Here is a 27,497-nt window from a genome sequence, read left to right on the forward strand (position 1 = left end):
CTGACTAATACTGACTACCATCACCTGCTGGTGCGGTGATCGTTTTTTTGCCCTCACATTAAAATATTACACAGCATCAAGTCATCCTCAGATCAGAATAAAACCTCTGCTTGTCCTTTTGTTTGCGAAGTTAATTTTTATATCACTGTGACTGAGACAGCTGTCAATTAGAGCAATTGCACATAATCTGTAATCTCAGTTTAAATAGTAACAATCAGTATGAAGATTAGACACGTAGGATCAATGATTAATGATCTCTGTCACTCCTGATGTCATTGGTCGCACTGATGGAACATGATAATAATAATATTGGAGATTATTTGTTATTATTTTTGAGGGAGCAGGGTTGTGGTGCAACTGCAGAACAAAAGTTCTTTACAAAAGTGAAATGAAACTTCTTTTAATTTTAGTTGACAAGAAAAATGTGTAGTTACAAGCTAAAAATGGATGCAAGAATGCAATGAAATGCATGCAATCCAAAATAAATGATCAATATGTGATGAAGTGGCCTCCTGTCTCTCTCTATTGTGGTAGGTAGGTGAGTTCGCTTGTTTTGGACTTTTTTCTGTAGACCTGGTTGCTTTTTCACTCGGGAGATCTGGCAACACTGCTACAACCATGTCAGCAGCTCTGTGAGGCTATACTTAGTGGTGCTTTGAGGTAAATGCTAACATCAGCATGCAACCATGCTCAGAATAACAATGCTAACATGATGCTGTGTAGCAGGTATAATGTTTACCATGTGCACCATCTTATTTTTGCATTGGCAAAGGTCCAAAAAGCAGGAAAATATACAGAGCGTCCGCATCCACCCACGCCACGTACAAAATACCACCACCACGCCCTGGTCATGTACCATCCCCATATATTGCTTTTTGTTGGTTTAACTGGGGGGAAATTGCAAAAAAACAATCAATCTAAGTCTCTAGCACCACACGTAGGGCTCAATATTAGCCTAAGCGTTTTCAGGTTTGTGGAGGGTAACTTTGAGGTTTGCTGTGATGAGATAACCTACCCTGAACTTCAAGTTGCCTTTTTACAATTCCTGCTTAGCTCAGTTTGCACTGCTAACCCAGAGTAAACAAGTTTAGCGCCAGGGACTACAACAAAGTCTGCAAGCTAACTTTACATGCAACAGGAATAAAGCAAGATCGCGCCAAACTGCTAACTCTGCAAAGAACAAAGTACTTGAGAGACCGGCTTCCTCCAATCTGCACAGTTGGATTTGAACACAGAAAAGACTGACTCTGTTGAATTAAATGTGCAAAAAGGTGGTATGATTTGTTTTGTCTATTAACGGTGCTTGTTTGATAATACAACTGTGGAGGATGCATTTAGTTGTGTAATTTGACAGTTTTACGCAATTGGGGAAGTTTTGAGAGGGGGCAGATGAACAATGTCCACAAGGTCGGTGTCCTGTTCACGAAAGGTGCACAAAAATATACCTGTATAAGTTCTAGCCTCCATGACAACAGAAAATTTGGGATCACTGAATATCATCTCACCAGCTTTGGTTGTCCAGAAACATGGAATAGCTCCTGTCCCCCAGCTGGAGCTCCTGCCTCCAGAGTTTGATGAAGTTGTTTACATGTTAGTTGAACTTGGTGAAGAGTTTTAATGAGATCCATGGAGGGTGAGGAAATCTGATAAAAAACAATCCACTGAGCCGAGCAGTTCACTTTCTGAAATCTGAGGGTCAACACACACTAAATCCAGGTAACTGTAAATGAAACAATCCAGGTTGTATGAAATTATTTTTGATTAGTGTATACCTGTTACATAATCTGTCTGGTTTATATATTGCTTTATTAGATAATATTAATGGACAGTGAATTAAACGTAACATATATAACTTTTGGTGGACATGTGGAAGTGCACAAATACAGATTTCTTTATTTTATGATCATGTTTACAGCATATATTCTAATAATCTGCAGTAATTCTACTATTGTGTTCCTCATAGTGATTCACAAAAACCTTCATGAGCCTATGTACATTTTCATTGCAGCTTTGTTAATCAACTCTGTTCTTTACAGCACTGCTATCTACCCAAAGCTTTTGATTGACTTTTTATCTGAAAAACAGATAATATCTTATTCGGCCTGTCTCTTCCAGTGGTTTATTTATTACTCTTTGGGTGGTTCAGAGTTCTTACTGTTGTCAGCCATGGCCTATGACAGATATGTGTCTATATGTAAACCTCTGCAATATCCAACTATCATGAGAAAATCAACTGTCTGTATGTTCCTGATTTTAGCTTGGATTCTGTCTGTTGGTCAGTGTTCAGTGACTCCGATACTGAGTGCTAAAAAAAAACTATGTAACTTTATTTTGAAAGGAATAGTTTGCAACAGCACAGTTCACAAACTTCACTGTGTGCCTTCAAGAGAGCTGAATATATACGGCTTGATTGTTTTAGTAGATCTTGTACTTCTCCCTGTGCTTTTCATACTGTTCACATACACCAGGATACTTATAATAACCTATCGCAGTAGTAGAGAAGTCAGGAGAAAAGCTGCACAGACCTGTTTACCCCATCTGCTGGTTCTAATCAACTTCTCTTGTTTGTTTACATATGATGTACTCGTAATTCGACTTGAAACAGTTTTTCCCAAAACCGCACGTTTGATAATGTCTTTACAAATGATTTTGTATCATCCTCTCTTTAATCCGATCATATATGGACTGAAAATGAAAGAAATTTATAAACACCTGAAGAGATTGTTCTGCAAAACGGTCTAATGTATTAAAACTGATAACTGTTGTACAGTCATTGTTTTATGTCATAATAATGCAGAGATTTAATTTCTGTAACATTAATTGTCAGTTTAGAGCATCATCATCATCATGTACCATAGCACTGCTATCTACCCAAAGCTTTTGATGGACTTTTTATCTGAGAAACAGATCATATCTTATTCGGCCTGTCTCTTCCAGTGGTTTATTTATTACTCTTTGGGTGGTTCAGAGTTCTTACTGTTGTCAGCCATGGCCTATGACAGATATGTGTCTACATGTAAACCTCTACAATATCCAATTATCATGAGAAAAACAACTGTCTGTATGTTCCTGATTTTAGCTTGGATTCTTCCTGCCGGTCAGGGTTCAGTGATAATGTTACTGAGTGATAAAAAAAGCTATGTAACTTTATTTTGAAAGGAATAGTTTGCAACAGCACAGTTCAGAAACTTCACTGTGTGCGTTCAAGAGAGCTGAATATATATGGCTTGATTGTTTTAGTAGATCTTGTACTTCTCCCTGTGCTTTTCATACTGTTCACATACACCAGGATACTTATAATAACCTATCGCAGTAGTAGAGAAGTCAGGAGAAAAGCTGCACAGACCTGTTTACCCCATCTGCTGGTTCTCATCAGCTTTTCTTGTTTGAGTGCATTTGATGTACTTCTACTTCGAATGGAAACTGATTTTCCCAAAACTGTACGTTTCATAATGACTTTACAAATGATTTTGTACCATCCTCTCTTTAAACCAATAATATATGGACTGAAAATGAAAGAGATTCATAAGCACATCAACACGTTGTTCTGTCAAGGCAAACTGAACTAATATATCAACAAAGATAACACATTTTTTTCTGTAATAATAATGTAGAAATTACATTTCTGTGGTTCTGGGAAGGTATTTAATCTAAAAGAAAAAAGTGTTTATGACTGCTACACAATAAAAGGTGTACTCTTTCAGACTTTGTTACATTGATATGAAGTCAAATTTACATATTAGTCTCTTGTCTGAATAAGCGCTCTTTTTTATGTAAGTCACGTTCTGTCTGACATGATTGGCTCACATCTGTATTGATCAGAGGACCTTTATTATTATATATTGTGCTTATAAAGTATTTTCATGTTCAATAATGAACAATAGTGAGACACGTTCAGCTTTACAAGCTTTTCCTGAATTGTATTAGCAGATTTCTGACCAGATTTGTCTGCTTCTCCAGCATGGGCTACACATACTAGCGTCTTATATCTAGGGACGGCAATATCGGTTGGTCTGTTGGTCTAACAATTATTGGATTATTTTCATTCATTCATTCAACCTTTATTTAAATCTCGAGTAATCGTTGAGGGCATGCCCTCATTTACAATGATGTCGAGAGTACAATAAAACAGAATAAATACACACGGAACATAATTAACAAGTTAGCAATCAGCCAGACAACAATAGAACAATGTTAAAAAAAGTTACATTGACAAAAGAGGCAGTCCTTTTAGTGTTCAAATACAACTGTGCAGATTGGAGGAAGCCAGTCTCTCCAGTATTTTGTTCTTTGCAGCTTGGCGCTTACTTGCTTTATTCCTGTTGCATGTAAAGTTAGCTGTCAGACTTTGTTGTAGTCCCTGGCGCTAAACTTGTTTACTCTGGGTTAGCAGTGCAAACTGTGCTAAACAGGAATGAATATTAATTATTTACCCATGTACTTTAACAGGTTGAATACAATGGCCTTTCAAGAGCAGAGTAGTTTGTAATCATGGATTTAAAATCAATACAATTTTGTGTTTTGCACGTGGGACTTCAAGCTTTAGCCGATCACTTGATCTAGTCAAATACTGACTATGGGACCAATTTAATGAGGACATGATGAATGTTGCCATTAATGGCTTTATAAATAAATAAAAAACATGCCTACCACGTCCCAGAAGTTCAAGTCAGTGGAAGAATGACTTTGTTGAAATAAATGTGCAAAAAGGGGGTATGATTTGTTCTGTCTATTAACATTGCTTTTGTGTTTCATAATTATTATTATTATTTGATTGTGGAGGGTGCATTTAGTAGTGAAACTAGGTAATTTAACAAGTTTTACGCAATTGGCGAATTGGGGTTACATTTGGGGTCAGTGAGTATCATCTCACCAGCTTTGGTTCTCCAGAAACATGGAGTAGCTCCCGTCCCCCAGCTGGTGCGCCTGTCTACAGGCCACCAGAGTTTGGCGAACTTGGGGAAGAGTTTTAATGAGATCCATAGAGGGTGAGGAAATCTGATAAAAAACAATCCACTGAGCCGAGCAGTTCACTTTCTGAATTCTGAAGGTCAATCCACACTAAATCCAGGTAACTGTAAATTAAACAATCCAGGTTGTACGTAATTATTTTTGATTAATGTATACCTGTTACATAACCTGCCTGGTTTATACACGGCTTTATTAGATAATATTAATGGACAGTGAATTAAACGTAACATATATAACTTTTGGTGGGCATGTTGAAGTGCACAAATACAAATATGTTTATTTTGTGATCATGTTTACAGCATATATTCTAATAATCTGCAGTAATTGTACTATTGTGTTCCTCATAGTGATTCACAAAAACCTTCATGAGCCTATGTACATTTTCATTGCAGCTTTGTTAATCAACTCTGTTCTTTTCAGCACTGCTATCTATCCAAAGCTTTTCATTGACTTCTTATCCAAAAAACAGATCATACCTTATTCAGCCTGTCTCTTCCAGTGGTTTATTTATTACTCTTTGATTGGTTCCGAGTTCTTACTGTTGTCAGCCATGGCCTATGACAGATATGTGTCTATATGTAAACCTCTACAATATCCAACTATCATGAGAAAAACAACTGTCTGTATGTTCCTGATTTTAGCTTGGATTCTTCCTGCTGGTCAGGTTTCAGTGACTCAGATACTGAGTGCTAAAAAAAAGCTATGTAGCTTTATTTTGAAAGGAATAATTTGCAATAGCACAGTTCACAAACTTCACTGTGTGCCTTCAAGAGAGCTGAATATATACGGCTTAATTGTTTTAGTAAATCTTGGATTTCTACCTGTGCTTTTCATACTGTTCACATACACCAGGATACTTATAATAACCTATCAAAGTAGTAGAGAAGTCAGGAGAAAAGCTGCACAGACCTGTTTACCCCATTTACTGGTTCTAATCAACTTCTCTTGTTTGATTACATATGATGTACTTATAATTCGACTTGAAACCGATTTTCCCCAAACCGCACGTTTGATAATGTCTTTACAAATACTTTTGTATCATCCTCTCTTTAATCCAATCATATACGGACTGAAAATGACGGAAATCTCGAAGCACCTGAAGAGATTGTTCTGCAAAATGTTATTGTTTTGTCTCATAATAATGCAGAGATTTGATTTCTGCCGCCACCGATGTGAGGATTTGTTTCTGTAACACTAATCCTCAGTACGGAGCATCGTCAGCTTCCACAATGTTATAACTAATAACTAAGATATTGGCTTTTTTCAAAACCCCTGATGAGGTCAACACTACAGCAACACTGAATAAAGAGCACTTTTCTGCTTGCGGACTTCATCAGGGTGACTTTACCAACATAACAGAACATTTTTATTCTATTATCACTCTGAAGGTTCCAGTTAGTTTTTGATTAACCCCAGAAAAATAGAACGTTTATATTCTTTCATATCGGCATCATTGTTTCTGGGTGTATTGTTTATAATGGACCTAAAGCAAAAGTATGTGCTCCGAACTGTAATTTGGTGACCTGAGAGACAAATTTTGTTTCAAAATTTAATGAGAGCAAACAAATAAACAACATAAATCATATTGTTGTTGTTTTTTTTAAAAGAGTATATTTATTGATTTCAAAAGGGTCAAACAATCAAGGATTAAGGAGCATGATACAAATATGTAACCTCTTTTCCAACACACCCTCAACACAGAACACATTCTCCACAAACAACCAAAAATTCAAATATATAAATAAACAATAAATAAATGAATGCAAAAATATATATAAATGTGCAATACATATATATATATATATATATATATATATACTGTATGTGAGTACATATACATACACACATATATATATACTGTATGGATATATGTGTATGTGAGTACATATACATACACACACACATATATATATATATATATATATGTATATATATATATATATATATATATAAAAATATTGTATGTATATATACACTGTATATATATATATATATACAGTGTATATATACCCACAAATTTAATAAAAAAAAAAGAAAAAAATAGGAACAGAAGGTTTATACAAATATAAGTATATAAGGCTAATCAGGCATAATGATGGGATAATGGCATTTCAAACACTAAAACCTACAAGGAAATACACCTCGACATCTCAGTCCACGCTAGTCTGTAGAGACCGTCTTAAAGGCCTGGGCCCCGTTATCTCCAATATAGACCAGAAAGGGTCACAGATATGAAAAAACATAAAAGGTTTGTCCTTGGGGGCCAGAAGCTTGTAGCTTCTGAATGAATGAATGAATGAATAAGCCTCCCGGCACCGCACAGTAACTGTGTCAACCAGTAATGGTCACAGACTGACTATCCATCAATGTGACCATGGTTTATTGCTTCCACATGAACCTTTAACGTTGAATCAGCCCGGCCAGCTTCAAAAAGATACTGCAAGTACCGCAGTATGTCCTGCAAAGGGCACATGTCTGAGTCTGACCCCCATGTCTCTGCGCCACAAAGAAAACGCTGCCCAAAAGTTTCTATACACCATTCTTGTGGAAAGAGCCCTCGGCAAGGTCGCACAAATTGAGGGTTCAAGGTCAGTTAGGAGTGACTGATCCCCCTCAACGGTCATACCCAGAGATGAGGGAGGCTTGTGGACAGATGGCAAACCTTCTTGTCCAGCGGTGACAGGAGGTCCATCCTTATTGGAAGCTACCAACGAGGAGTGTGGAGAACCATATCCTCAATGTCCACCTGGGGGCCACTAGGATGGCGACAACCTGTGAAGCGTGAACACTATCAAGGGGATCGGAGGGAATGCATAGAGAAGACCACTCGGCCAGGCGTTGGAGAGAGCCTCCATCCCAAGTGGGGCACTGGTCTCCGCCAAGGAAAACCGCAGGGGACCATGAGTTGTGCACTCTAAGGCAAATAAGCGGGCTTTCCCGTACCAATCCCAAATTATGTGCACTACCTGAGGGTGCCCCCTCCATTCACAAGGGGACAGCTTCTGGCGTTAGAGGTATTCTGCCACAGAGTTTGTTCTGCCTTAGAGGTGCATCACCGGTCCCTCCCCCAATGGTTCATATGAAACACAGCTGAGGTATTGTCTGTCCGAATGAGCACATGCTTGTCCTTGAGAAAGGATAAGAAGTGCTTCAGCACAAAGTAGACAGTCCGGAGTACTGCCACACCGCCCACCCCCTAACCACGAGGCAAGGCATCTGTTGTTACCACCCCTCACCTCGCTGGGACTGAACCGAGAGGAACACCATGCAGCAAAATCATGCGGCCCCTCCACCGACAGACATGAACAAGGCACTTGTGAGTTACTCTGCCCTTGACCCAACCCAAATCTGCTGTCTTAAACACATTGAGGTGGAGATAGCCCTCTGAATTTCCACTCTCAGTTTTTTTTTGAGGGGGTCACTTCTCAGGGCCATCCAATGTCTGTACGCCCAAAGTGTGGGCGGCTGGGATGAAGATCAGTACCTCTAAATCTGAGGCCATGGTTCTCAACAGGAACCCAGTTGATTGCCTACTCCGGGTAGAGAATGAGTCCTTACCCCAAGTGAATCTAGTAAGGATGCCCCCCCTGGGCACCTCCCTAGGGAGGTGTTCCAGGCACGACCAGCTGGGAGGAGACCACGGGGAAGACCCAGGACTAGGTGGAGAGATTATATCTCCACACTGGCCTGGGAACGCCTCGGGATCCCCCAGTCAGAGCTGGTTAATGTGGCCTGGGAAACGGAAATTTGGGGTGTCCTGCTGGAGCTGTTGCCCCCACGTCATAGGTTTAAGAAAAAAAGTCGTAATATTACAATAATAAAGTCGTAATATTATGATAATAAAATCAAAGATTTACGAGAAAATAGTCGTATCATTATGAGATTAAAGTCCGCCAACCAATTGGGAGCAAAGCTGAATGGCTGCAGTGTTACCAATCTCTATGGCGTGATGTGCCAACCCGGTGTTGGTGAACTCCCCATCAAGAGTGGCTCCTCATCTTTCAACCAGTCCCAGTAGACTTTACTTTTCTGCACTGTTGTTGCAACTTCTGCTAAGTTTAAGTTCCCCTTTCTGACTTTGGGTCTCCTGAAACACATAAACATGTCCTCCTCCAAACTTTTGATCAATTAGCGATTCAATTTTCCACCTCTGGCCTTTGGGCTCATGAGACATTGAGAGTTTTCCCAACCACTGAGCAACCCTGCCTACAAGTTCAGGAGTTTGATTAAGTTGTTTACAAGTTAGTAGTTCTTTGGTGAAGAGTTGTAATGAGATCCATGGAGGGTGAAGAAATCTGATAAAAGTCAAACAGTTCACCTTGTGAATTCTGGAGAGGAACGCACTCCAAGGTCAGGTATCTGCAAATGAAAAATACTCTCCTATACAGGCTACATGTTTATTCAATGACTGTTCTTTTCTCAGTTATTTCTTGTTTTTACCAGTCACACAATCTGCTTGTTTTATTCAGTTTTTGACAACCTTAATGGATGATGAATTAAACGTCCATCCATCCATCTTCAACCGCTTATCCGGGATCGGGTCGCGGGGGCAACAGCTCCAGTAGGGGACCCCAAACTTCCCTTTCCCGGGCCACATTAACCAGCTCTGACTGGGGGATCCCGAGGCGTTCCCAGGCCAGAGTAGAGATATAATCTCTCCACCTAGTCCTGGGTCTTCCCCGTGGTCTCCTCCCAGCTGGTCGTGCCTGGAACACCTCCCAAGGGAGGCGCCCAGGAGGCATCCGTGCTAGATGCCCGAACCACCTCAACTGGCTCCTTTCGACGCAAAGGAGCAAGGACTCTACTCCGAGTCCCTCACGGATGACTGAGCTTCTTACCCTATCTCTAAGGGAGACGCCAGCCACCCTCCTGAGGAAACCCATTTCGGCCGCTTGCACCCGCGACCTCGTTCTTTCGGTCATGACCCAACCCTCATGACCATAGGTGAGAGTAGGAACGAAGATTGACCGGTAGATCGAGAGCTTTGCCTTCCGGCTCAGCTCTCTTTTCGTCACAACGGTGCGGTAAAGCGAATGCAATACCGCCCCTGCTGCTCCGATTCTCCGACCAATCTCACGTTCCATCGTCCCCTCACTCGCGAACAAGACCCCGAGATACTTAAACTCCTTCACTTGGGGTAAGGACTCATTCCCTACCCGGAGTAGGCAATCCATCGGTTTCCTGCTGAGAACCATGGCCTCAGATTTAGAGGTGCTGATTCTCATCCCGACTGCGTCACACTCGGCTGCGAACCGATCCAGTGAGTGCTGGAGGTCGCAGACCGATGATGCCAACAGGACCACATCATCTGCAAAAAGCAGCGATGAGATCCTCAGCACACCGATCTGCAAACCCTCCTCCACCCGACTACGCCTCGATATCCTGTCCATGAATATCACGAACAGGATTGGTGACAAAGCGCAGCCCTGGCGGAGGCCAACCCCCACCGGAAACGAGTCCGACTTACTGCCGAGGATCCGAACACAGCTCTCGCTTTGGGCGTACAGGGATTGGATGGCCCTGAGAAGTGCCCCCCTCACCCCATACTCCCGCAGCACCCCCCACAGTATCTCCCGGGGGACCCGGTCATATGCCTTCTCCAAGTCCACAAAGCACATGTAGACTGGATGGGCATACTCCCAGGCCCCCTCCAGGATCCTTGCGAGAGTGAAGAGCTGGTCCGTTGTTCCACGGCCAGGACGGAATCCGCATTGTTCCTCTTCGATCTGAGGTTCGACTATCGGCCGAACCCTCCTTTCCAGCACCTTGGAGTAGACTTTACCAGGGAGGCTGAGCAGTGTGATACCCCTGTAATTGGCACACACTCTCTGGTCCCCCTTTTTGAAAAGGGGAACCACCACCCCGGTCTGCCACTCCTTAGGCACTGTCACCGACTTCCACGCGGTGTTGAAGAGACGTGTCATCCAAGACAGCCCCTCCCCACCCAGAGCCTTCAGCATTTCTGGGCGGATCTCATCAACCCCCGGGGCTTTGCCACTGTGGAGTTGTTTGACTACCTCAGTGACTTCCACCAGGGTAATTGATGATGGTCCCCCATCAGCTTCCAGCTCTGCCTCTACCATAGAGGGCGTATTGGTCGGATTCAGAAGTTCCTCAAAGTGCTCCTTCCACCGCCCGATTACCTCCTCAGTTGAGGTCAACAGTGTCCCATCCTTACTGTACACAGCTTGGATGGTTCCCCGTTTCCCCCTCCTAAGGTGCCGGATGGTTTTCCAGAAGCACTTTGGTGCCGACCGAAAGTCCTTCTCCATGGCTGCTCCGAACTCCTCCCACACCCGCTGCTTTGCCTCCGTCACGGCAGTGGCTGCTGCTCTTCGGGCCCGTCGGTACCCTGCAACTGCCTCCGGAGACCTCCGAGATAACATATCCCGGAAGGCCTCCTTCTTCAGTCGGACGGCTTCCCTGACCACCGGTGTCCACCACGGTGTTCGAGGGTTGCCGCCCCTTGAGGCACCTAAGACCTTAAAACCACAGCTCACTGCCGCAGCTTCAGCAATGGAAGCTTTGAACATCGTCCACTCGGGTTCAATGCCCCCAACCTCCACAGGGATGCCAGAAAAGCTCCGCCGGAGGTGTGAGTTGAAGATCTCTCGGACAGGGGCCTCCTCCAGACGTTCCCAGTTCACCCTCACTACGCGTTTGGGCTTACCAGGTCTGTCCAGAGTCTTCCCCCACCCTCTGACCCAACTCACCACCAGATGGTGATCAGTTGACAGCTCCGCCCCTCTCTTCACCCGAGTGTCCAAAACATGCGGCCTCAGATCAGATGATACGATTACAAAATCGATCATCGACCTTCGGCCTAGGGTGCTCTGGTACCACGTACACTTATGAGCATCCTTATGTTCGAACATGGTGTTCGTTATGGACAATCCATGACTAGCACAGAAGTCCAACAACAAACGACCACTCGGGTTTAGATCAGGGAGGCCGTTCCTCCCAATCACGCCACTCCAGGTGTCTCCATCGTTGCCCACGTGCGCGTTGAAGTCTCCCAGGAGAACTATGGAGTCCCCTACTGGAGCCCCATACAGGACTCCATTCAGGGTCTCCAAGAAGGCCGAATACTCCGAACTGCTGTTTGGTGCATACGCACAAACAACAGTCAGAGTTTTCCCCCCCATAACCCGAAGGCGTAGGGAGGCGACCCTCTCGTCCACCGGGGTAAACTCCAACATAGCGGCACTCAGCCGGGGATTTGTGAGTATCCCCACACCCGCCCGGCGCCTCACACCATGGGCAACTCCAGAGAAGAATAGAGTCCAACCCCTATCCAAGAGTACGGTTCCAGAACCGAGGCTGTGCGTAGAGGTAAGCCCTACCAGATCCAACTGATAGCGCTCCACCTCCCGCACAAGCTCCGGCTCCTTCCCCCACAGAGAGGTGACGTTCCACGTCCCCAGAGCCAGCCTCTGCCGCCCGGGTCCAGTCCGTCGAGGTCCCTGGCCTTCACTGCCACCCGTGTGGCAGCGCACCCGACCCAAGCGGTTCTTCCCGCAGGTGGTGAGCCCACAGGATGGAGAGGAGGGGGAATTAAACGTAACATATATAACTCTTGGTGGGCATGTCGAAGTGGACAAATACAGATATGTTTATTTTGTTATTATATTCATAGTGTACATTCTAATAATATGCAGTAATTGTACTATTGTGTACCTCATAGTGATTCACAAAAACCTCCATGAGCCTATGTACATTTTCATTGCAGCTTTGTTACTAAACTCTGTTCTTTTCAGCACTACTATCTACCCAAAGCTTTTGATTGACTTTTTATCTGAGAAACAGATCATATCTTATTCAGCCTGTCTCTTTCAATTTCAGGTATTTTACTCTTTCGGCGGTTCAGAGTTCTTACTGTTGGCAGTCATGTCTTATGACAGATATGTGTCTATATGTAAACCTCTGAAATATCCAACTATCATGAGAAAAACAACTGTCAATATTTTCTTGGTGTTAGCTTGGCTTATTCCTGCTTGTCAGCTCGCAGTGCCAACTGCATTGAGTGCCAAAGAAAGACTCTGTAGCTCTACTTTAAAAGGAATTTTTTGCAATAATGCAGTTTACAAACTTCAATGTTTAATCTCAAAAGCACGTCTGGCACGAGATATGATCATAATGCTTAATGTTGCCCTTCTCCCTGTGCTCTTCATACTTTTTACATACACCAGGATACTTGTAATAACCTATCGCAGTAGTAGAGAAGTCAGGAGAAAAGCTGCACAGACCTGTTTACCCCACTTGGTAGTTTTGATCAACTTTTCATGTTTGTGTGCGTATGACGTCATTATAGTTGGACTGGAAACAGATTTTCCAAAAACTGTAAATTTAATAATGGCTTTGCAAATAGTAATATATCATCCTCTCTTTAATCCAATCATGTACGGACTAAAGATGAAAGAAATTTATAAACACCTCAAGAGGTTGTTCTGTCAAGGCAAAATGAACTAATGTATCACCACTGATAACGGACTAGTTTGTCATTTTTGTGACACCTCAGGATCCTTGGATGGTGTTTAATGTAAGAATTTGTTTCTATGACTGATACCCAGTAAAGAGTAGCATCAGCATCAACAATGTAATGAATCATCAATGAATTTTCTAACCTAGTATTTTGATACTGTCTACTCGTCACAACCTTCATTCTGAATTCATTGCTCTAAAATAATCGTTTTAATATTACTCTCTCTCACACACACAAAGGGTAAATTTACAAAAACAGATATGACATTTTTGTTTATATTCCTAGATCATGTGTTTTTGTCTGTCATTCAGGGAATATCAATCAAACTGGTGTTGGTTTATCCTGTTTAAGAATGTCTTTTATCTGTATTTGGGCCGTAGCTTCCACTGAGACATCGGGGTTATGTCATCAGTAGTTTTGACTAAAACTGTGATTGAGTCCACTGATGTGCAGTTACCTTCTATAACAGTTACACGTGACTTCTTTAAATATCCTACAATGACTTTAATTGTGACTATTTTGGGGGAGAGAAACATTTTATTGGATTTTCATTCCACTCATTCAACAGATAGTGAACAGGGTGGGATGGGTCACATATCATTTTACCTGACCGCTTGATTATGCGTTTGTTCTACCGTGATTCAATTGATGGGAGAGGGCAGCCTATAATTTTGGAAGATGTGTTGATAATATATGTTGATAATAATGAGACTGTCTAGATCAGGGGTCTGCAACCTGTGGCTCCGGAGTCACATGCGTCTCTTCAGCTCCTCTCCAGTGGCTCCTTGTGGATTTTTAAAAATGGAAATGAATAACTTTTCTTTGTTTACATTTTCATTTTTATTTATCATTGTTGTAGGTCTATGGTAATAATAATAATACGTTTATTTGTATAGCACTTTTCAAGTACAAAGCACAAAGTGCTTTCCAAGGCAATTCATATAACGTACAACAGAATACACTGAAACATAAATAATTAAATAAAAACAATAGGATGGGAAAAATAAAGAAACAAGCATATACATATGCATACAGTAACATATGCACATATATATACATGAGCACACAAGCATACAAAAGACTAAAATGCATCTGATTGAAAAGCAATTTTATAAAGATGGATTTTTAGACGGGATTTAAAAATTGTGACCGAGTCTGCTGATCTAATATCAATTGGAAGACTGTTCCAGAGTCGGGGAGCCAGTACTGCAAAAGCACGATCGCCTTTTGTTTTCAACCTTGTCTTTGGGACTGTTAAAAGTCCCAGACTTGCTGACCTGAGGGGCCTGTTTGGACGGTACCGTGTGAGGAGCTCAGTGACATACTCCGGTGCTAGGCCATTCAGAGCTTTATATGCCATTAAAAGCACTTTAAAATCAATTCTAAAAGACACTGGGAGCCAATGTAGTGAAGCCAGAGTTGGTGTGATGTGAGAGCAGCGTTTGGTTTTGGTTAGCAGTCTAGCTGCAGAGTTTTGAACTATTTGGAGCTGCTCAATTGCTCGATTATTTAAGCAGGTGTACAAGGCATTACAATAATCAAGACGGGAGGATATCAGGGCGTGTATAATTTTCTCCATGTTTTTGAATGAGAGAACTGATCGAAATTTTTAGATATTTCGTAGCTGATAAAAACACGACTGAACTACTTTTTTAACATGGTGCTCCAGACTGAGGTTACTGTCAAGGATAACACCAAGATTTCTTGTGGCTGATTTTACGTTGGGAGTAAGGGGGCCAAGGAGAGGCTGTACCTGGTTTGAGATGTGTTCTGGGCCAATGATGAGTACTTCGGTCTTATCAGAATTGAGTTTTAAGAAATTTTGTGACATCCAACCTGTTAAATCTTTTAGGCAGCTCTGGAGGGATGCTAATTTATTGGTGTCAGAGGGTTTAAATGATATGTAGAGCTGTGTATCATCAGCGTAGCTATGAAAGGAGATGTTATGATGACGGATTATTTGACCAAGAGGCAACATGTACAGTGTAAATAGAACAGGTCCCAGGATTGATCCCTGTGGAATACCATGTCTGGTCTGTGCGGTTTTGGAGCTAAACTCCCCAACTGAAACACAAAATTTCCTGTTTGACAGGTAAGAGGAGAACCAGTCTGGTGCAGCTCCAGTGATGCCTGCCCACTGGTTTATGGTACGACAGTACGACGGAGTATTAGGGCCACATTGAGGAAAAAAAATAAATCTGAGATTTCGAGAATAAAGTCGTAATATTACGAGAATAAGATCATAGGTTTATGAAAAAAAGTTATAATATTATGAAAATAAGGTCATAGGTTTAAGAGAAAAGAAGTCGTAATATTACGATAATAAAGTCAAAGGTTTATGAAAAAAAGTCGTAATATTATGAAAATAAAGTCATAGGTTTACGAGAAAAAAGTCGAATCATTATGAGATTAAAGTCCGCCAACCAATTGGGGGCAGAGCTGAATGTCTGCAGTGTTACCAATCTCTATGGCGTGATGTGCCAACCCGGTGTTGGTGAACTCCCCATCAAGAGTGGCTCCTCATCTTTCAACCAGTCCCAGTAGACTTTACTTTTCTGCACTGTTGTTACAACTCCTGATAAGTTTAAGTTCCCTTTCTGACTTTGGGTCTCCTGAAACACATAAACATGTCCTCCTCCAAACTTTTGATCAATTAGCGATTACATTTTCAACCTCTGGCCTTTGGGCTCATGAGACATTGAGAGTTTTCCCAACCACTGAGCAACCCTGCCTACAAGTTCAGGCCTCTAGAGTTTGATTAAGTTGTTTACAAGTTAGTAGTTCTTTGGTGAAGAGTTGTAATGAGATCCATGGAGGGTGAAGAAATCTGATAAAAGTCAAACAGTTCACCTTGTGAATTCTGGAGAGGAACGCACTCCAAGGTCAGGTATCTGCAAATGAAAAATACTCTCCTATACAGGCTACATGTTTATTCAATGACTGTTCTTTTCTCAGTTATTTCTTGTTTTTACCAGTCACACAATCTGCTTGTTTTATTCAGTTTTTGACAACCTTAATGGATGATGAATTAAACGTAACATATATAACTCTTGGTGGGCATGTCGAAGTGGACAAATACAGATATGTTTATTTTGTTATTATATTCATAGTGTATATTCTAATAATCTGTAGTAATTGTACTATTGTGTACCTCATAGTGATTCACAAAAACCTCCATGAGCCTATGTACATTTTCATTGCAGCTTTGTTACTAAACTCTGTTCTTTTCAGCACTACTATCTACCCAAAGCTTTTGATTGACTTTTTATCTGAGAAACAGATCATATCTTATTCAGCCTGTCTCTTTCAATTTCAGGTATTTTACTCTTTCGGCGGTTCAGAGTTCTTACTGTTGGCAGTCATGTCTTATGACAGATATGTGTCTATATGTAAACCTCTGCAATATCCAACTATCATGAGAAAAACAACTGTCAGTATTTTCTTGGGTTTAGCTTGGCTCCTACCTGCCTCTCAGGTCGCAGTGCCAACTGCATTGAGTGCCAAAGAAAGACTCTGTAGCTCTACTTTAAATGCAATTTTTTGCAATAATACAGTTTACAAACTTCAATGTGTAATCTCAAAAGCACTCATTATACGAGATATGATCATACTGCTTAATATTGCCCTTCTCCCTGTGCTCTTCATACTTTTTACATACACCAGGATACTTGTAATAACCTATCGCAGTAGTAGAGAAGTCAAGAGAAAAGCTGCACAGACCTGTTTACCCCACTTGATAGTTTTGATCAACTTCTCCTGTTTGTGTGCGTATGATGTCATTACAGTTGGACTGGAAACTGATTTTCCAAAAATTGTAAATGTAATAATGGCTTTGCAAATAGTAATGTATCATCCTCTCTTTAATCCAATCATGTACGGACTAAAGATGAAAGAAATTTATAAACACCTCAAGAGGTTGTTCTGCGCAGCCAAAACTAACTAATGTATCACCACTGATAACGGACTAGTTTCTCATTTCTTCTGTAAACATACTGAAGATAAGTGAATTTATAAACATCTCAAGAAGTGTGAAACATATGTACAGACATTTCTTCAGTAATTTAATAATGGAAGATATTATAAAATGTGTTTTGAATTCTTTCTATGATGAATGCACAGTAAAGAATATTGTCAACTTTAACAATATAATGACTGATCCATATACTGAGGTTATTTAAAAAGTCACACCTTTTTATTCAATCAGGTGATCAAATTTCCTTTTCAGTTTTTTAAAGTCAAATTCTGTAATTTATATGTTAAACTACTAAACCTAAATCATGTTTTCTGACATTGTGTTTAAATACAGAATCATGATTTTTTTAATTCACACTCACACAAGTATATATGCAAATAGCTCAAACTGATTCAAAAACAGAGACTGGCTCTTTAATTAATCACAGCACAACATAACCTTATCAAGAGTAAAGCCATTCATATTAATATCATACATTAATGTCTCTGGGCTTATTGATTAAGTTTATGATGGTCATACATTTAAGATGGATATTTAAAGTGTTGAAAAGGTCAACATTATAAAATGCTCTATTGCTCTGGGTTAATATTTTAAGTTGTATCAGCCTTGAACACAAAAGCACATGCCTGTGTTGCAAAGATCATTCTTTTCTTTCTTTTATCATGTTTTCATTTAGAAGTACATGGAATTCATCCCTGTAGAATGTTTGTTGTATACAATGACCTGGTGCCCTTATTGAACAGGTGGTGATTGGAATGATCACTTGATCACACTTTTTTAGATGAATGTGAATGATGGTCTTATTTTTTGGATTAGAAGCTTTGGCCCTCAGAGAGTTTTAATGAATGGGGTCTACTCAGACAAACTTGTTTTAAACACCAGGGCATCACAAGGCTGTGTGCTGTTTTCCTTTTACACAAATGAAATGACTGTACACAGCAGTAACGTCAAGCTGTTCAAATATGCTGATAATATGGCCCTTGTTGGTCTTTTCCTGAATAGGGTTGGGTATCGTTTGGGTTTTTTTCCGATACTGGTGCTAAAATGGTGCCAGTGCCTGAACCAATACTTACAGAACAATGTTTTTTTATTGCTAAAGTAAAATTTGAAGTTGAAATTGAACAAGATATTAACTGTTGACACTACAGTTTAAAGTATACTTAAATATGTAAATATAAATGAATGCAAAACATTTAACAAATTCACATAATAAATAAAACCTAACCTTTCTACAATAATTTAATGCTGAATAACAGAGTACTAATAACAGCAAAATAATATTTTGAGTTGGTATTCTTGGTACTCTACAAACTCCAGCTTCAAACTTAAGCAATTCTTTTGTAGCAACAGCACATCCAAGTTTGCCTTTGAAGCGAGGGTCCATCAAGCGGCCTCCTGGAGGAAGTTCTGAATGTCTTCATTCTGTAATGAAAACATGACAATACATTTAGTGTCTAACAGTGAAAATGATGTGATTTGCCCTCTTGGTTTGCCCTCTTTCATTGTAAGCATAGGCTCTGAATGGAATGCACCTCCATCTTAGCCAGGATGGGGAGAATTTGGACACGTGGGGACCTCTCACAGGTGTTGGGGAAGCAGTTATGAGCAGGTCTGGTTATAAGCAAATATTAAAGATAATTATTAATATCAATAAATCAATTCTCACCACAATGCATTTGTTTGTAAGTACAGCTGGACTTCTACTGCTGTGACCGACTAGTGGTGTTGAATATAAACACTTTTGGCTAGTTTAGAAGTGGAATACATTTTTTTTGGTATTGGCCAAAAATTATGCTGATATTAATTATGCTATGCCTCACACGGGGCATCATTATGTTGGGTACGCAGGTATGGTCATTAGCAAATATGAATTGATTATTAATATCAATGAAATTCAAAAGTAATTAGTAGTTATCAAAATAATTATTAATTAAATTGAAATTATATGACTAAATTCAACTCGTGGGAAACCAATAAAGTATACCCAACTCCCAATTTGGAATGATTTTGTAGTTCTTGTCATAGCGGACATTGGCAGTATTCACTCTTGTTCAACATTATACAAGCCAGCCTATATATTCCACAAGCATTATTTAAAAGATATTAATGGTTAAAACACAACATTAATCTCACTAAATAACTAAACTAAACAAACCAAAGAACCCGATCACGATCCTCACCCAATCTTTCCCAAATCCTAGCTAATCCAAATAAAACTATTTTTACACTGTACAAATGGCCTGGTCTTTGTTATTGAATGATATTATTAACTGTTACAACAGTAGGCTACTTTTGGCAGAACCTCTGATATGTTTAAAAACAATATGTTGGCATATCGTGCCTGAAAAGTTCGCAACACCAAATCCTCAGGCTCAGGTATACCGAGGCAACACAACACTCACGCACATGTGGTCAGTTTGTGACACACCGTACCTCCCTTTGGACCCTGTGTGTACAGGTGGCTGCTCTGCAGCGGTACAACAGGATAAAAGTTCAGCAGGTGCCTCAGTCTGCTCTTTGTCAGGTGCTCTGAATCGTTCTACACTGATGCAAAGACTGTTTTCTGAATGTCTTTATGACTTTATTAGCTGGACAAGCCACAGGACTTGTATGAACACTATATACAGTATATTTTGTTGGCTGATATATATACTGAGTTTCTCAGCTATTATAGGACACAAAAATGGACAACTTCCATAAACTGTGAAAACTTTCCGGACTGGTTGATTGCAATTGTAGCGCTTTCTTTTTTCATTCACTGAATTGAAACAATGATGGAAATATGTTAGGTTGTTTGTGCATTTAGTCCATGTAATACTGACATTTTTCCACCCATGTGTGTTTTTGAACATTCTGAAATGTGTTTTTTATACTGAATATTATCAGGTAAAATTGTTTGAAATGTGCAGTTTATACAACTTACATGTACGCTGGCTTGTGTTATGTGTCTTGTTGAAATAAGGGATCAATAAGAAAGTTTATTCAGGCCATTTTAATCCCTTGTAACTCCTTTTTGTGCTCTCTTAATCTGTTTTCCCCTCCCCTCACTTCTCTTCTTGCAGCTCTGCTCTGCTGCAGACATGAAGAGCAACAACAGCCTGAATTCTTTCTACTTTCAGTTCACTCTGTTTGTAGACTATGGGCCCCTCAGATATCTGCTCTTCAGTCTGTGTATGTTGATCTACATGACTATAATCTCTGCTAACGTTATCATTATCGTGATAGTCTACCTAGAGAAGTCTAAGTCGCTCCAATTTAATTGTAGTTAACGGTACATATATGTTGGTAAACATTTGTTTCAAACAAATTAGAATATGTGGAGGAAATAGATCCTTCCAGATGAAGTATATTAATATGTTTTTTATGCTTGATCCAACTCATCATACTAAAATACATCTCAAGCAGGGCTAGACTGGCCATCTGGCATACCGGGCATTTTCCTGGTGGGCCGACGTCCATTTGGCCTGACGCATGTATTTTTAATTTTTTTTTGGCCCATAAAACAGGTAAATTGGCCCATTTATTTTCCTTAATTGACACTGGGCTGGCCCAATCACTCTGCCGGGCGGCCACAGTGAGGAGGAGAGGGAGAGAGATGAGGGAGGGAGTGTAAAGTTTGCGGTAAGCAGTTATGGGCTAGCTGTCTAGCTCAACATATGTCATGAGAGATGAGCAGTGCAATATATTTTATTGTATGAACTTTGCTTTTTACTCATTTTTTATTTTGTATATAAATGCTCCCAGTTGAGACAATATAAAACTGAACTGGACTGTGGTGAGCTGGTATAAGTGGTCATTGGTACATTTACAGACGTAGGCAAAGTTGTTGGTAACGTTCCGTTAAAGAGAGAAAAACCCACAATGGTCACTGAAATAACTTGAAACTGACAAAAGTAATAATAAATAAAAATTCACTGAAAATTAACTAATGAAAATCAGATATTGTTTTTGAATTTTGGTTCAGCAGAATCATTTAAAAAAACAAACTAATGAAACTGGCCTAGACAAAAATGATGGTAACATTAACTTAATATTTTGTTGCACAACCTTTTGAGGCAATCACTTCGATCAAGTGATTTCTGTAACTCTCAATGAGACTTCTGCACCTGTCGACAGGTATGTTGGCCCACTCCTCGTGAGCAAACTGCTCCAGCTGTCTCAGGTTTGAAGGGTGCCTTCTCCAGACTGCATGTTTCAGCTCCTTCCACAGATGTTCAATAGGATTTAGATCCGGGCTCATAGAAGGCCACTTCAGAATAGTCCAATGTTTAGTTCTTAGCCATTCTTGGGTGTTTTTAGCTGTGTTTTGGGTCATTATCCTGTTGGAGGACCCATGACCTGCAACTGAGACCAAGCTTTCTGACACTGGGCAGCACATTTCACTCCAGAATGCCTTGATAGTCTTGAGATTTCATTGCACCCTGCACAGATTCAAGACACCCTGTGCCAGATGCAACAAAGCAGCCCCATAACATAACCGAGCCTCCTCCATGTTTCACATTAGGTACAGTGTTCTTTTCTTTGGATGCTTCATCTCTTCGTCTGTGAACATAGAGCTGATGTGACTTGCCAAAAAGCTCCAGTTTTGTCTCATCTGTTCAAAGGACATTCTCCCAGAAGCTTTGTGGCTTGTCAATATGCATTTTGGCATATTCCAGTCTCGCTTTTTTATGATTTGCGTCCTCCTCGGTTGTCTTCCATTAAGTCCACTTTGGCTCAAACAGTGACGGATGGTGCGATCTGACACTGATGTACCTTGACCTTGGAGTTCACCTCTAATCTCTTTGGAAGTTGTTCTGGGCTCTTTGGTTACCATTCGTATTATCCGTCTCTTCGATTTGTCATCAATGTTCCTCTTGCGGCCACGTCCAGGGAGGTTGGCTACAGTCCCATGGACCTTAAACTTCTGAATAATATGAGCAGCTGTAGTCACAGGAACATGAAGCTGCTTGGAGATGGTCTTATAGCCTTTACCTTTAACATGAAGGTCTATAATGTTCTTTCTGATCTCCTGAGACAACTCTCTCCTTAGCTTTCTGTGGTCCATGTTCAGTGTGGTACACACCATGATGCCAAACAGCACAGTGACTACTTTTCACCCTTTAAATAGGCAGACTGACTGATTACAAGTTTGAAGATACCTGTGATGCTAATTACAGGACACACCTTAGTTTAACATGTCCCTATGGTCACATTATTTTACATCTTTTCTAGAGCTACCATCATTTTTGTCCAGGCCAGTTTCATTAGTTTGTTTTTTAAAATGATTCTGTTGAACCACAATTCAAAAGCAATATCTGATTTTCATTAGTTCATTTTCAGTAAATTTTTATTTATTATTACTTTTGTCAGTTTCAAGTTATTTCAGTGACCATTGTGGGTTTTTCTCTCTTTAACGGAACGTTACCAACAACTTTGCCTACGTCTGTAAATACTGCAGACGGACATTTTTTGGTGGTTTCAGCCTCTTTTAGCTCATAGTTTTGGTTTTCCAGCAGCAACAGGCACCAAGACGAGGCCTCGGGGTTAAGTTATCACACAGACGCCACTTAAAGGCCCTTATTTTAGTTTAGATTATGGTGAATATTACACAGCAAATGAGCATTAAATCAAATTAATTGCCACATCGTTAATCTGGGGCCTCTGGGGGCAGTTGGTAATCCTCGCATCCTTGAAATCCCATAGAGGTCAGTACAGCAGTTCTTTTCTTCCATGAAGGATTTAGTTTGGATCAGAACCAGCTTTTATGTTCAAGTATGTGAACACATACAAATAATTTGACCCTGTTTTTTCTTCACTCTCAATGTACTTAATAAATAACACCGAAATAGACATACAGCTACAACACAGTTAACAAAGCTGAACAAGTAACTACTATGTGCAGATATAAATATATATAAAAGATATATATAAAAAGTATATATACAAGATAATAGTGCGATGGTTCAGAGTGAGAAGGGTGTTGTAATAAACATGAGATGATATATATGGCATATACTGTACCGTACAGCGTGCTTTGATTTATATTCCACAATGATGATATGTATATGTTAAAAAAGTGTGTATTTAATCTATGTGAATGTGCTCTTTTTAAAATAAATCATGCACACACTGTCATCAACCAGAAACTGTTGAACATGTAATTTATCTATGCTGCGGAACGAAGAGAGCTGGTATCGACACTAAAGGAAGCAAAACATGATATCACAATAGAGACTAAACTTAGACTTCACTGTGTTTTCTTCTGGTCTGTAAAATGAAGCCTGAGTATTGAAATGTTCACTGTGCACAAGTGAAAACAAGTCTGTACGTGTTTATAGTTTTGGTAAATTACTCGTTCTTCTGATGACTGATGGAAATGTTTCAGAAAAGGTTGGGCTGCAGTCTCCTGACACACCACAAGGTAGCAGCAAACTAATGAAATAATGTCTAATAAGTCACTGCTGCTGCTGGTGTGAGTGTGTCTGCTGGGTCACATGTACAGTTACCTCTTTTTAATTTAGTTAAACCAAATCCATCAGAATATAGTTATTTATCTGACTGGAGGACCACCTTTATCTCTTCTTCTATGGTCCTTCCAGTGGTGGAGGAAGTACTCAGATCCTTTAAGTAAAAGTAACAATATTACAGTGTAAGGTATACCGAGGCAACACAACACTTCGAGGGGGGGAATTGGGGCGTTACAGTTGCTCTCGTATAAACATAAAGAAATGTAAGAAAATAGAAATATAGGAGTATGTAACATATAAATTATGCACAATATAAACACAATATATGTAAAGAAATATAAGTACTATAATTAAAAATAAGAAAATGAGAATATAAAAAAATATGAAATATGTACAAATATTTGCATTAAGACTTGCAATATATAGCATATAACCACAGTGCAAAGTGGGATCTATTAAATGTGTTAACATAAATGCCAGAATGGTATAAATATAAATAATATTTCTTGAATGTACAGTATAAATGCAGTATTAATGATAGTATTGCACAGTTGAATTATTGCACAAATTATTGTACAGTTAAGTCAGAATTGTTATGACCTCATTCAGAGTTTTAAATTATGTCTTAAATTATGTTTTTAATCTTATGCACACAAGTTGTTATTGTACGGAATCCCTGAGAGGCAAGTCAGAAAAAAATTCTGGTGATCCATTTTCTAAGTTCCTTCATTTTCTTTTTCATCTGTGAAACAGGTGGAAAAAGTTTTACTTTCTAAAAAAAAGTTTCAGCAGGTGAAACGTTTTTTATATTGACAGGATCATTTTTCTAAGTGTTTTTTGTTGTAATACTCGTTTACTGCACCATGTTCTATATAGGACTACAAGCATTTGTATTTTCTTCCAGGTGAGTCTTAATTTACATAACTTACTAACACATAATATATGTAGCTTGTTTTCATAGTGCATGGAGAAATTATGAATGCTTTTAGTCCTATTTAGATCACCGGGTAGTGGTGCACTTCAGCCTCTTGTGACTGAAATTATCATTTTCTAAGTCTGATCTAAATTGTTTTGTCTCCTGTGTTTATTACAAATTTATTAGGTTTATTAAGTATTTTTTCTCACTTGCCTCTCAGGGCTTCCGTATTATTGTGTGCAACAAGATAATACATATATTTTCCAGACTTGAGAGGCTCTCCTGTTAGTTTACATCGTTCTTATTCGTACATGATGACCTCACAGAGCTTCACACAGCTCCAACCTGAGGAGGTTTAATCAGCAGCATAACTGAAAACACCTGTGAAGTTATGTGGGGCCTTTAATCCATAACAATGCATCATATTTAATAAGTTGATCATTGACTCCTAATGACTCATCATGTTGCTTTGTAACTGCTGGACGTGGTGACTATAGATCATATCAACTTAAAAGATGATGTCAGTGTTGTGTTCACATCCTGTTCTTGTTGAAAAGAAGTAGACAAAGCCACAACCACAACCTCTTCCTTACCTTAACCCTCAAACAGACCTTTAAAGAGGCCAAAATGTCCTCACTTTGAAAAAATGTCCTCACTCCCACGGTCTAAAACTCAAACTGGTCGTCTCAAAGATAGACGAATAAGAGCTTTGCACAGACTCACAGAGGGCACTAAGCTTTACACAGCATGGAAACAGAGCTTTCATGCATCTGTGCTCTACGTGGTACGTAATCTGCATAGCTATAGGCCTTACACAATGTCTATTACACCACCTCTCGCTTACACAAATACACAAGCATGCTCCCCCCCCAAATCGTAATCATGGCATGTTAACCAGGCGTCCAAGCCTTACAGCATCAGTGTATGTATTACACCACCCACCCACACACATACACAAACATTAACCTCCCCCCTCCTGTAGATCTCATGGGAGTCCTGCCACACATTCTTGAGTGTGCACTTCATTGTAGCAGTGATTCAGAGCAGCTCATGGCCAAATAAGACGAAAAAACCCCTCCGCTTGGTCTGCATCTGAGTTGTTGCTGCACACAGATAATGGAAAAAAAGCACTGGGTTTAGACTCCATGTGAGCTGGATGCATCGACAAATATTATTATTTGTAAAAGACAACTTGTAGATATCAACTGTTAAACTTTTGCGATTAATGCATCAAATGTTATCACATTACTGCACTTGATTTAGGACTTAAAACACAGATGGGATTTAGCTCTAGGGACTTGGTTCTTAACTGTCCTTTACTGCACTTGATTTGGGACTTGCCTGTCTTAACCTGGGACTTGACTGTCTTGATTAAGGACTTGGCGTGGGACTTGTAGGATCTATCCGTAGTTTGCCGAAACGTAAAATGCCAAAAACATTTTTTGCTGGCGACTGGGCGGTCTGACTTGACTTTTGACTTGTCTTTCTTGACTTGGGACTTCTTCATATTGGCTTCATTGCACTTGGCTTTAGACTGGAATCCAACTTGACAGTCACCACATAGGACTTGTGGGACTCACATGTCATAACTTGGAACATGAACTGGACTTGACTTAGATTGGCCTTGGATGTCTTTGTATCACCTTCAGTGTATTGGGGTTGGGTATTGGACTTGACTTTTGACCTGACTTGTACTTAACTTGGTTCTTGCCAGTCTTTACTTTGAACTTGTGATTTGGTTCTTCACTGTCCTGAACTGCATTTGATTTGGGACTTGCCTGCCTTAACTTGGACTTGACTTGTACTCGCCCGTACTGCCTTGGGACTTGATCTGGCCCATCCTGATTTGGGATTTGAACTTCGTTCTTGTCTTTCTTGACTTGGGACTGGACTTAGGACTTATCCGTATTGACTTGGGACTTCTTTGTATTGGGTTCATTGTACTTGGCTTTAGACTTGAATCTGACTGGTGACTTGGGATACGCAAATCATGACTTTGTTTTTCCGACTGGGGACTTGTGGGACTCACCTGTCCTAACTAGGAACACGATTTGGACTTGACTTGGATTGGCATGCCGTGATTTAGGACTTGAACTGGGACTTGTGGCATTCGGCTTTCAGGGTTCATGACTGTCCTGAACTGCGCTTGACTTGTGACTTGACTGTCTTGACTTAGGACTTGAGGTTGGAGTTGTGGGCATCACCTGTCTTAACTTGGGACTTGACTGGAACCTTTATCTGGACTTGACTTACACTTTAATTACTTTATATACTGCTAGGTAGTTTAACCCATAATAATATATCATATGCTATTTAATGAGTATATTTTGTATTAATAATTTGAATCTGTAAAGTAACTAAAGTTATCAAATAATTGTAGTTGAGTAGAAGTAGAAAGTAGCATAAAATGGAAATATTCAAGTAAAGTACTTGGTACTTCAATATTGTATTTAAGTCGAGTACTGAGTACATGTAGCCTACTCAGTTACTCTCCACTACTACATACAGATGAGGACCCAGAATGAACCCATGACAGCAGTCATAAGAAAACATGACACACAAAAAATAAAATCCCCTACAAAATAAAATGTCCTTGTTATTGTTCCTCTGTCTGATGCGGCGGAATGAACTTCCTGTTGTGCTTCAGGAATCCGCTGCGTCAAGTTGAACCAAAGGTACGAGACCGGAAACCGACATAACCTTCAG

General features: G+C 40.1%; 5 protein-coding genes across 5 annotated transcripts; all 5 read left to right on the forward strand.

Moving 5' to 3' along the window:
* Positions 1–1,821: 1,821 nt before the first annotated feature.
* LOC141781988 (olfactory receptor 11A1-like) lies at positions 1,822–2,742 on the forward strand. Its single transcript, XM_074657992.1, has one exon. It carries the CDS (start codon positions 1,822–1,824, stop codon positions 2,740–2,742), a length of 921 nt encoding a protein of 306 aa, XP_074514093.1.
* A 105-nt stretch (positions 2,743–2,847) lies between these two features.
* LOC141781989 (olfactory receptor 6N2-like) lies at positions 2,848–3,569 on the forward strand. The gene is given in 2 exon segments (XM_074657993.1): positions 2,848–3,126; positions 3,129–3,569. Coding segments are annotated over 2 exon segments (720 nt in total).
* A 1,607-nt stretch (positions 3,570–5,176) lies between these two features.
* Positions 5,177–6,163, forward strand: LOC141781990 (olfactory receptor 4C6-like). The gene has a single exon (XM_074657994.1). The coding sequence runs from the start codon at positions 5,177–5,179 to the stop codon at positions 6,161–6,163; it is 987 nt and encodes a 328-aa protein (XP_074514095.1).
* A 2,278-nt stretch (positions 6,164–8,441) lies between these two features.
* Positions 8,442–13,440, forward strand: LOC141781991 (olfactory receptor 11A1-like). The gene is made up of 2 exons (XM_074657995.1): positions 8,442–8,510; positions 12,463–13,440. The coding sequence occupies exons 1-2, from the start codon at positions 8,442–8,444 to the stop codon at positions 13,438–13,440; spliced, it is 1,047 nt and encodes a 348-aa protein (XP_074514096.1).
* Positions 13,441–16,469: 3,029 nt separating this feature from the next.
* Positions 16,470–17,396, forward strand: LOC141781999 (olfactory receptor 11A1-like). The gene has a single exon (XM_074658004.1). It carries the CDS (start codon positions 16,470–16,472, stop codon positions 17,394–17,396), a length of 927 nt encoding a protein of 308 aa, XP_074514105.1.
* The last annotated feature ends 10,101 nt before the right edge of the window (positions 17,397–27,497 follow it).

The sequence above is a fragment of the Sebastes fasciatus genome, chromosome 14, assembly GCF_043250625.1.
Source record: "Sebastes fasciatus isolate fSebFas1 chromosome 14, fSebFas1.pri, whole genome shotgun sequence".
NCBI lineage: Eukaryota > Metazoa > Chordata > Actinopteri > Perciformes > Sebastidae > Sebastes > Sebastes fasciatus.

What these genes read in the sequence shown, in the direction of transcription:
- LOC141781991 (XM_074657995.1), top strand. Translation starts at nt 8,442, where the DNA reads ATGAAGATCAGTACCTCTAAATCTGAGGCCATGGTTCTCAACAGGAAC. An exon ending in CAGTTGATTGCCTACTCCGG is followed by an intron (nt 8,511 to 12,462) that starts GTAGAGAATGAG and finishes CCCGTGTGGCAG; the next exon opens with CGCACCCGACCCAAGCGGTT.
- LOC141781999 (XM_074658004.1), top strand. Translation starts at nt 16,470, where the DNA reads ATGGATGATGAATTAAACGTAACATATATAACTCTTGGTGGGCATGTC.
- LOC141781990 (XM_074657994.1), top strand. Translation starts at nt 5,177, where the DNA reads ATGGACAGTGAATTAAACGTAACATATATAACTTTTGGTGGGCATGTT.
- LOC141781988 (XM_074657992.1), top strand. Translation starts at nt 1,822, where the DNA reads ATGGACAGTGAATTAAACGTAACATATATAACTTTTGGTGGACATGTG.